Genomic DNA, 11,496 nt, shown 5'->3' on the forward strand with positions numbered 1-11,496 from the left:
ACCGGTAGTATAGTAATCCACGGTAGTACCGTCGTGTAGAATTTCTAGTATAGTAGGAACCGTTAAGATTTGGCACCGCGGGGTACCGTGGGTACCGCGGGTATCGTGCAACTCTAACGTTAGTCACTTCCCACTCGCGTCGCTAGAAGGACCCTATGATTTCCGTGATCACGGAATCGCGGAATTGGCCGATTAAAACGGAATCTACTTTTTAACGCGGAATATCGCGGAATTTGACATAATTTCACTGAAATGTTGTTCTCGTGTGGAAGAGGAACGTTTGTCTGGGGAAAACTGCACGGGGGAACCAAATCTGGGTGGCACAACAAGTCGCGCCCCCCTCCCCACAGACTGAACTCCCCCGTCAAAACATTGCAAGCATGGCGAAGCGGCTGACAACGGCTCCGTCTTCGTCGGCGAAAAAGCTGAGAAACTTGACATTTGCCCCTCAGTATAGAGCCGAGCAGTTCCCGAACGACTTGTATGTGTCAGGTGAACTGTGGTTTTGCAAAGAAGCAGACCTGAGAATCATAATTAAAGGTGTAATGCCGCTGCGTGAGAGTTAGCCACCTGTCCGATTCATATTATCGGCATATAATACCAGAGTGACTGCTAACTGCTGCTAACAGTAGCTGCTGTTAGCTCGCTAGCCCCGTTAACCACAGCCTTGTTAGTTGACTCTGCCTGGGCTGGGAGGCTTTTCTGGATCTGCCTGAGAGCTGACCATGTTTTTATTCAATGAAACCCATAAAAACACAAAATATACTATCGTTACTGTATGAAGACATGATGAAGTCAAAATATTGTTGATGCACTTTACTGTACGGTACAGTATTGAGGAAATATGTTTGTCCCTTTTAAGGTAATTTCTATTTAATTTGTTTACATTTTAGTTATTTACATTAAAAACACACTGTTTTTGGTAGTATAATAAGAGTAAATCAGGATTCACAAAAATTAAAACGGAATTTGAGAAAAAACAAAACGAATTTTATAGGGCCCTACGCTAGTCAAAGCAGGGTGAGAACAGACATGGACGCAACTCAGGGGAGCGAGGTGAGCACATCGTTGCTAGGGCCTTTGAACGGCAAGTTTATTTATAAAAAGAACGTGGTGATTTGTAGCTTTTGTAAAAAAGAATTCTCCCATCACCGAAGCTGCTCCAACTTGACTTGTCATTTAAACGCTACATTTTATTTATTTAAGTGTATTTGTACTGCATTTTTGAATAATGCACCTGGCCTAATTGGTTTGCTGGGATGTGCTTGACCATTTTCTTTTAAATTTCATTTATGAAACGCGCTTCACCAATAAAAATGTGGATTTCAAATCTTCTCTTCTTAGTGTATTCAATTGATTAGTCACGCAACACAATTTTGTAATGTCCTAGAATTCGAATTCTTTATTTGGGTACCTTTAGCAGATGTGATTAATTAGATTAATTAATTACAAATCCTGTAATTAATTAGATTAATTTTTTTAATCGCCTGACAGCCCTAAATTTAATATCATAATTTCTCACAAACATACAACCAAAGCAAGGAATAGAAAATAAATAAATCCAAAATGTATTATTATAAATAAATTCAAATGAACACATGCTTGTTACGGGAGGAGCTGAATTGCAGCACCTCTGTAGAAAGCTAATTAGAGCTGATTAACAACAGCTGTGCCACCTGCATGAGAGGCTTTTTCAGACCCAGTGTGTGGCATAGGTAACACTTCCTGTTGGTGACTGATGCAATGGGAGCTATTTGGGCCTTTGTCGTTTGTGTCCTGACTGTTTGGCTTGCCAAAGGTTTTCACATTTCTTTCTATTTCAAGCTTCTGTTTTTAAAAAAAAAAAAAAAAAAAAGATGGTAATGGCGTACAGAACTGTAAGAGTAAGTTCACTTGATTTCAGGCAAAAACTTGACATACTAGAGGATCCTTTGGCATAACTTGGAGTGTGAAATTTTAGTCGTCACTAGTCTGAGATATATAGTGCCATCAAACCACATGAACATTTGATTAACAGCAAGTTTACTATCCATAGGCTCTTGTTTGCCAGTTGATGGGACAAATAAAAGGAATGATCATGGGCTTCAGAGGAAGATGGAAGGTAAGAACATGTGTACCCAAATCTTTTCTGAACTACTTTCTGGCACTAACTTAATTTCCTTTTGTACAACAGATTTGTCTCCCAATGGGCTCTCATTAAAGAAGACCGTTGCACTTCTCCAGTCGATGGAGTCCATTTTGGAGCAAGATGCTAAGGAAGGTGAGCAGGTTCAACAAAATCCTACTGGTGGAGTCTTGTATCAGTCTCACAATGAGCCTTTTCAGTTTAATGTATTTGTCTGGTGTTGCAACACAATGCTTAACTTAAACTACATTGCCATACAATGTCAAGTATACAGCTGCTTTGACATCATGGATGCACTAAGGGCAAAATGTTCCGTCCATTAGACTTACTGGTGGCCAGGAAGTTGTTAGGTGTAGCTTAAGTTTGATACAAATGTTTGAATTCTCAAAGCACTGTTAGTGTAGAGAACATCACTCAATTCCTTTGACTTCAATTGTTTTTGTTAACCAGCTCTCTCACTTTCAGTACAACTGGAAACCAATGGTGTGGAAGCTGAGTCATCATTTGGCCATGTGAGACTTGTACAGACCCTGAACAGACCAAAACCACTCAAAACTGAGAAGGTCCCTGTACACACTGCCATGGACTGCGGCACCTTCCCTGGTGCGACCAGTGGTGGCAGCAGCAACGGCAGCAGCGTGGCCGACGGCGCTGGCGGCGGCAACAACGGCAGCAGCGTGGCCGACGGCAGCAACAATGGCGGCAACAACGGCAGCAGCGTGGCCGACGGCAGCAACAATGGCGGCAACAACGGCAGCAGCGTGGCCGACGGCAGCAACAATGGCGGCAACAACGGCAGCAGCGTGGCCAACGGCAGTAACAATGGCGGCAACAACGGCAGCAGCGTGGCAGACGGCAGCAACAATGGCGGCAACAACGGCAGCAGCGTGGCCGACGGCGCTGGCGGCGGCAACAACGGCAGCAGCGTGGCCGACGGCGCTGGCGGCGGCAACAACGGCAGCAGCGTGGCCGACGGCAGCAACAATGGCAGCAGCGTGGCCGACGGCAGCAACAATGGCGGCAACAACGGCAGCAGCGTGGCCGACGGCAGCAACAATGGCGGCAACAACGGCAGCAGCGTGGCCGACGGCAGCAACAATGGCGGCAACAACGGCAGCAGCGTGGCCGACGGCAGCAACAATGGCGGCAACAACGGCAGCAGCGTGGCCGACGGCAGCAACAATGGCGGCAACAACGGCAGCAACAATGGCGGCAACAACGGCAGCAGCGTGGCCGACGGCAGCAACAATGGCGGCAACAACGGCAGCAGCCTGGCCGACGGCGCTGGCGGCGGCAACAACGGCAGCAGCGTGGCCGAAGGCAGCAACAATGGCGGCAGCAGCGTGGCAGACGGCGCTGGCGGCGGCAACAACGGCAGCAGCGTGGCCGACGGCAGCAACAATGGCGGCAGCAGCGTGGCCGACGTCGCTGGCGGCGGCAACAACGGCAGCAGCGTGGCCGACGTCGCTGGCGGCGGCAACAACGGCAGCACGGCAACGGCGGCGGCACCTTCCCCGGCCACGGCAACGGCGGCGGCACCTTCCCCGGCCACGGCAACGGCGGCACCTTCCCCAGCCGCGGCAACCGTGGCATCTTCCCCACAACTGTGGCAGCAATCAGCCACAGCAGTAGCGTGGCCGTCACAAGTGAACCCCAGAGCTGATCACAAACTGCTGTGACCACACTGCTAAAGTAGGGAATAGGTTTGCGGAATCATGCAAGAGCTCAGTTTAAGATATTTCTGTATGTCCCAAGTTTTCTACTTTAAATAAAACTCTTAACTGATATGTTTCCCTATTTCTTCTTTCCCAGATGGGTTAAAAGACCTTACTGGGTTTTTGTGCCAAGCAAATGAAACTTGGTTTTGTTTGCAAACATTGAGACCTTATGGCCAGAGTTGTCAGGTAAAGTGTTGCCAAGGTAATGCTTTGATACGTTTGTGGCCTTTTCCTGGTCAGTTTCTGGAGAGCAGTTTGCAGCAGTGATGTCAGGCGTACAAACAATGGCAATATTTCCACCATGAAAAAGCATGAAGCCAGAAGCCAAAATTCACCATGTAGCTATGAAGCTGTTTAGAATTGATCAAGGGGAAATAGAATTACTTTAATGATCCCAGACTGGGAAATTATTTTGTTACAGCAGTAGTGGGTCTGCAAATAAAACACTTCGTACATAACATAAATAGAATCCAGTGTGTGTATATATACAGTGCAGTGTACTATAAACAATGTATACAACAAAACAGACCAGAGTTCTCTGTCAGGCAGAGGTGAGAGAGTTGTATAAAGTGATGGCTTGTGGCAGGAAAGATTTCCTGTATCTGTTGCTACGACAGCGAAGCTGAAGCAGCCTTCTGGAGAAGGTGCTCCGCTGTCTGACCAGTGTGAGTTGGAGAGGGTGGAGAGGATTATCCATGATAAAAGTTTTTTCAGTGTCCTCTCCACCACAGCCTCCAGAGTGTCCTGTTTGCAGCCAATCACAGAGCCAGCCTTCCTGATCAGTTGAGTCTGTTGGTGTCGCTGGCTCCGATGCTGCTTCCCCAACAAACCACAGCAAAGAAAAGTACACTGGCCACCACAGACTGATAAAAGATCTCCAACATCTTGCTGCACACGTTGAAGGATCTCAGCTTCCTCAGGAACTAAAGTCTGCTCATCCCCTTCTTGTACACAGCTTCAGTGTTAGATCTCCAGTCCAGTCTGTGGTTGATGGTAACACCAAGGTACTTATAATCCTCCACCGCCTCCACATCCCTTCCCAGAATGCACAGAGGTTGGAAAGCCGTCTTCCTCTTCTTCCTGAAATCTATCACAATCTCTCTGGTCTTGCTGATGTTCAGCCGCAGGTGATTCTGTCCAGTCCACTCCACAAAGTTGTCTACCAGTGCCCTGTACTCCTCCTCCTGTCCCTCACTTATACACCCAACAACAGCCGAGTTGTCAGAAAACTTTTGCAGGAGACACGACCCGGTGTTGTACTGAAAGTCAGTGATGTATAAGGTGAACAGGAAAGGAGACAGTACAGTCCCCTGTGGAGCTCCTGTATCACTAACCACCGCATCAGACAGAACACTGCCCATACAGACAAACTGTGGCCTGCCTGTCAGGTAGTCAGTAATCCAGGAAATCATTGTGTCGTCTACACCCATCACCCGCACCCAGTGATCTGCTTCATACCAGTCCACACATCCCTCACATTGTTCTGCTGGAGTTTGGCCTCCAGCTTCCTCCTGTAGGCGTCTTTACAGGCCCTCAGCATATCCCTGAGTTCATGCTGCACTCTCCTCAGTTCTTCCCTGTCTCCAGACCTGAACGCCCTCTTCTTCTTGTTAAGAAGGGCTTTCAGGTCATTGGTGATCCACGGCTTATTATTAGAGAAGCAGCGTACAGTCCGGGTTGGCATGGTGGTGTGTTCACAGAACCTGATGTATTCTGTGATGCAGTCAGTCATGCTGTCAAGATCCTCTCCATGTGGCTCAACAAGTGCATCCCAGTCTGTTGACTCAAAGCAGTCCTGTAGTGTGTCAGCAGCCTCCTGTGTCCACCTCCTCACGCTCCTAGTGTGGACAGGCTGCCGCTGAACAAGAGGCATATACTTAGGGGTCAGCAGAACCAGGTTGTGGTCAGATCTTCCAAGAGGGGGGAGGGCTGTGGGACTGTATGCTAATACTCCAACTGTAATGCTACTCCATGACGGCAAGAAGTCATTTTATTAAAGCAATATTACTCGAGAGGGTGTGCTTTAACGCCATTTGAGCACAACATGATGCAGTGGCAAGCAGCACTGAAATAGTGTTGTGAATCAATATATTGTATTGATGGATTCAAAATGGAGGAGATAATGCCATACATTTCATTTTATGAATTGTATAACATTTGTCACTTTTTATTACCCCATTGGTACAGGGACTTGCATTGTAATACTTTAAAAATGGCATCCATGATAAAGAAGTAAAAAATAATGCCTGACGAGGTGTCCATAAACAGGAATTGATGGACGACGCGGAGGCCTATGAACCATCCGACGTGCAGCAGAGGACGGTTGCCTCTGCTAAGTCCATTAATTCCTGTTTATGGACACCTCGAAGGGCATTATCCCGCTTATACCATGGTCACTTGCCCAAAAAAAAAAGACTGTTGATTTATATTTTCATGCGTTTTACAATCATGATATATACATTTTTTCACAAGCCGTAATGCCGGAGGGTTTGACTAATACCTGGAACAATCATTACACTCCCGTAAGGTTCTCATGCAACGGGAGCGTTGTTCACTCCTCCAGTAAATAGGACGGACCACAGATACGACTTGGCAATGGGAGATATTCTAGTCCACTCAGCCATGAGCCAGAAAGCTAACGTTATGCTAGCAAGATTCAAAGTCAATAACAGTGCGTACGGTTGACAAACAGTAAATATAATTTGAGTATGTTTAACAACAAGACTAGCTAGCTATCCAGTCATGTCATTGTCCCCAAATCAATATCAAGATCTTCACAAAGATCGGCCGGTTCGGGGGGGGGGGCCAGCAGGGGCCAGTGCCCCCGTAACTCTGAGTCTGGACCCCCCTGTGGCCCCCCTGACAGGGAGTCTGCATTAATAACACAATGACAGATTTCTTGCAATGATTTTGTTCTGAAGGGAAAGGCAGAAATAAAGTGTCTCAGCAGTTTACTACCCAATCAAAATTGCTGAAATTGTAAACACTGCTTTGAATGAGGGATTTGTCCTTTTTTCCCGGTTGTATGTGCCCCCCTTACAAAAAAGCAGGCCCCAACCTGGCCCCCCTATTAAAACTGGTCTAGAACCACCACTGCTGTACCCGCAGCCTCAAGTAGAGAGCTGAACAGCGAACGGGATGAGAGATTATTCGCCTATCAGTAGCCGTTTTTAGACAGATCACCAAGCCGCCAATTTGCCCATCCATTTTGGTGGCTCGGTCCGCGGTTTTAGATAGAGGGCGGAAAATTGGGGGTCTGTTGTGGTCCGCCGATTTTACGCCTCGGAATGTGCCGGCCTCTGCGTGAGGTGGGCGGAGGTGTCAATGACCTGCACTGTTGTGCGACCCACAGCCGGGGAGTTTTAAAACCAGGAAACAGCTGATCACAGCAGTCAGTCCTTCATTTCACCCACGGACATTAAGATGAACAACTGGACAGCCGCTGCGATCCAGGAGATGCTAGCGTCTCCTCGGTCTCTGTAGCTGTTTTGTTGTGTTAGCTTGATGTTGTGTCGGAAAAACTAAGGACGGTTGCTACTTTCAAATTAAAAGCCCCCCGCTAAGAACCCAGTTCTTAGTAGTTGCTCCAATGGGGTGCAATATAAAGCTCTTATTTTGAAGACAAATTTATGTCACCGTTCACAGCCCAACTTCGAGCTTCACATCCCGTCACATGCTTACGCCTACCTCAGAGGTGGCTTTTGGAAAAGGAGGAATATTAAGCCTCCGTTTTAGAAGGACAGGCCGGCACATTGCCACCCTTACCTTGGAGCAAATGTGCCGCCTTTTCTATCTAAAAAGGGCTTGTAAGTTTAGAGGGGAAGTGTACTTTCTGCAGCCTGTGTGTTACAGTCGCCATCCTGTGGTGTTCAGAGGATAAGACACTGAAGGACTGACGGACTGCACTCAGTGCTGGAAATAAAATATTCAGATTTGATACGCCAGCTAGCGCATTAATTTACAGCGGTGAACAGACAATTTGACTGGAACTACTTAGTAAGCGTCCATATATTAGGGGTTAATGGACACCCTGCAGCCAATCAGAATCGAGTATTCCCCCAGACCATGGTAAAATTAAGCATTAATATTGCGATTATACAACTAATACCAACACAAATAAAATGTATAATCAAAATATATCCATGTTGTTAGACATTTTGCTCTCATTATAAAGGTTTTTGCGAGTGTGCGTCGCGTTTCCATTGAAACACATGGGGTCTGACTAATAACTGAAACAAAATCAGTCACGTCAGAAGACTCATATGTGTAATGGAACGTAGTTTACCACTCCAGCAAATAATCCAACCCTTAGTAACGACCTAGCAACAGAAAGGATTTTCTAGTCCCAGATGAGTGAACTCTGAGTTGACGTTAATGTTTTATCGCGGTCTCGGAATTTCCCGAACTAAATCAATACTGCACAGATAAACAGAAAATGCTTAGTTTTATCGCCCAAGTTATAACAAGATGTTGATTTTATTTTCTTTTATATTTTTTATAAAACTTTTTCACCGCGGTCACAATAGTGTCTCTTACACTGAAGGGAAAATAAATAATAGGGGGGCGTTTATTTGTTTCAATCACTTAACAGACCAGGCATTTATTTGGGACCAGGCGGCAATTTCGGACAGGCGTTTAATTCCTTCCACTCAAAAATCCGGGATGAAAATGTCACAAACTTCTCCAGCTTCTCGGTGAATTCTCCGGCATCCTGCTTCAACTGGGCAATAGTTGCCTTCTGCAAGTGAAGTTGTTGCGGCGGAGGAAACGATTCAGCCGACCAGCACTCACAGATAACTCCTCATCTCTGCTGTCATCCACGGTGGCGTACATTTGTTTCTCCGTCGCCTGATCATTTTGCGGGACACTCTCGTGGCGTGCCCGTTTGCTGATAAGTAATTCCCGCATGTTTATCTCAGGCTCCTCGCTGGCCTTCTTCCTCCCTCCAGCAGGCAGCCTGGCCCTGTTGCTGTACACCTCCGTTTTTTTTGTTTATCGCCAATCTCTCACTCTCTTGGGGGTCGACAGAGAAACGTCTAGCGGCTGCTTCTCCCGACTTTTCCTCTGCATATTTTACGGCAGAAAGTTTGAATTTCAAGCCGTTCTTATTATTTTTTTTGCTCCAGCTCTGACAGTTACTATGTTACCATGACTTGGCGGTGTGATATTTTGAGTAATGAGTCAGGCGTGCTGTCATGCTGATTTGAGCACGGTCTAAATGTCTTGTTGACTAATCAGATTGCTTGGTCGGAACTACTTGTTGTATAATATAAGACTAAACTACCCCCTACCTTAATGTGTACAATATGAATTCAGTAAAATATCACTTTGGGATGTAGATGTTTTTACAATAGAATTAGAGTGTGTTGCTGCTGTTGCCATTTGCTGTGATATCACAGGTATTAGAGATGGAGTTAGGTAAAAATGAAGATTTACCATGAAAATAGCTCTTCAACATGGCCAAAAGACACATTTAGTCCAAACCAACATACCCCTAATTAGCTTATGGAATCCCACATTTGTGTTGGTGAACCCAAACATGTTGCAAAAATGTTGCATTTTTATTTGGTTTCCTTAGGCTTAGTGCATATAAAAAGCATTACCTTTAAATTTCACATTTCACAATATCTTAGCTAAGTGTAAACAAAAAAGTGCATATAGCTTTAAACTTTAAAGTGACCTTTCTTGTTGTTGAGGAAATATGGGATGACAACAGCAGGACAAAGGCAGATTTTCAACCTATTTGAGATTATGCAAATAATAAACACAAACACAACCCTCTTCAGCATGTGTGAATATTTGGCCATTTGCAAGAAAACACTGTCCAGAAACTTAGGGCTAACTGGGATAGCTCCTCAAAGGAGGCATATACTTTAAATGTTGCTATGTAGGAACAAAAGTGCATTCACATTGTCTGGATCAAGGGAGGTACGCCTCTCCTCAATCAGTCTCCCAGCAACACTGAAAGACCGTTCGGAGGGAGTACTTGTTGCTGGGATTGCCAGCAGCTTTTTGGCAACTGGCACTAGCCCACCTGACATGTCCTGCCAGAAACTGAGAAGAGACTGACCGCGGGTCATCTTAGGGTTGTTCTGTAGCATGTACTGTAGCACAACCTGTCGGCCCGATGGCAGCTCTTCTTCATCACCACTGTCTTCCCTCTCCTCCTCTTCAACACAACTTGCAAAGAAGTTGTGGACCTCTGTGGTCCCTGCTGGCCCTGCCTCTGGTGGTGTACCTGGAGAAAAAAAAAGACATTGTTATAGAACAATGCCATGTGTGAGAGTGTGTGTGTGTGTGTGTGTGTGTGTGAGTGTGTGTGTGTGTGTGTGAGAGAGAGAGAGAGAGAGAGAGTGTGTGAGTGAGTGAGTAAAACATTTTGTAATTATGTTAAGAATGTTCAGTGAGTGCTGCTTCTATTCTGGCTCTCTGTTCTGTCCCTGTCGTCATGAGTGCTGCAAGGGTGTTTATGACCTCCTCATACTCCTGAGTGTTGAGAGTTTTCCTCAGGAAACTCCTCAGGCAAGGAGAGAGAGCAGTGGCTACCTTATGATACAGGTGGATTTTGAATTTCACCTCCACTGCCTGGGCTAACCTTCCTTTCAGCTGGGGGGCAGGGGAGTGAAATTGCATAATGATAAATGCAATGGTGTCACAATGATATTGCAACATCATTATTGCAGGGCATATACATTCTCAGGCAGACAGGTATAGTGCAGTTTGTGATAATTTTTAAAATGCTTTCCTGGTTATGATGGGTTAAACCCTGTTATTGGATGGGACAAAGCTCCTGTTAATACCTGCAACTTGAATTACCTCCAACTACAGTAAAAATCAGCACTGTACTAATTTATATATTACCTCTTTCACAATTGCACTGTCTTCATCCTGGATCAACACCCCCCTCAGCAGGGTTGCCTTGGATGGGAGAACAAGGTGAAGGGTAGGTGTCTTGTCCATGGAGAGGTGCCTGGTAGCCTCATCAAAAGGTGTCAGGAGTTTGATGAGGTCCTCCAGAAGGTCAGAATCAATGTTGTTGAGGAAGCGGAGCTCTCTTCGTTGGAGAAGGATCTTGTATAGCTTACCAGACTTCAGAGCATCATTTATAGATTGAAGCATCAGAAGTTTGGAGTTCCACCTTGTCTCTATTGCCTGCTTCAGTGTCTGGTCCAGCTCCTTTTGTAATCTGAAATACATTAAAAAGAAACAGTACACAAGAAACATAAGGCTAAAGTGATTACAAATACCACTTTCCAAAATAATTATTAAATAAAAACAATATAGAATTGCTGAAATTAAGCTGTCAATTGCAACAGCTCATTTTTTATTGCTGATTTCACTTATACTTTAAATTTATTTTAAACAGCCATAAGAGGTAGGCCAGGCATGACAGGATGTTGTGTCTCCATATTTGGATCCAATATCCAGCAACTCCTGGGCAACAGTCATAAATCCTTGTCCCTCTACCTTAGCAAAAGGTCTCAAGTCTTGACTGCACATCTGTGCAATTTTGTTTGTGACACGGGTCTTGACACCGACAGGCACTTTACGTTTAACAAATGAAGTAATTTTTTTCCTGGTTCTCACCGGGCTTTGCTTTGCATGAGTGTCTCTTCAGACCACTTGTCCCTGACTCACTTGAGTATTTTATCA

The 11,496-nt window shown here is 45.5% G+C and overlaps 1 protein-coding gene across 4 annotated transcripts; it reads left to right on the plus strand.

The window, feature by feature from the left end:
* Nucleotides 1-1,641: 1,641 nt before the first annotated feature.
* Nucleotides 1,642-3,912, plus strand: LOC115570714 (uncharacterized transmembrane protein DDB_G0289901-like). 4 transcript variants are annotated; one of them, XM_030399407.1, is made up of 5 exons: nt 1,642-1,798; nt 2,036-2,101; nt 2,174-2,260; nt 2,591-3,355; nt 3,398-3,912. In XM_030399407.1, the coding sequence occupies exons 1-5, from the start codon at nt 1,744-1,746 to the stop codon at nt 3,802-3,804; spliced, it is 1,380 nt and encodes a 459-aa protein (XP_030255267.1). In that variant the 5' UTR covers nt 1,642-1,743; the 3' UTR covers nt 3,805-3,912. The 4 variants fall into 4 exon arrangements, with proteins under 4 accessions (XP_030255267.1, XP_030255266.1, XP_030255265.1 ...); XM_030399406.1 differs by having other exon boundaries at nt 2,591-3,081; nt 3,112-3,912; XM_030399405.1 differs by having other exon boundaries at nt 2,591-3,912.
* Nucleotides 3,913-11,496: the final 7,584 nt, after the last annotated feature.

Source organism: Sparus aurata, chromosome 20, assembly GCF_900880675.1.
Source record: "Sparus aurata chromosome 20, fSpaAur1.1, whole genome shotgun sequence".
Taxonomy (NCBI): Eukaryota; Metazoa; Chordata; class Actinopteri; order Spariformes; family Sparidae; genus Sparus; species Sparus aurata.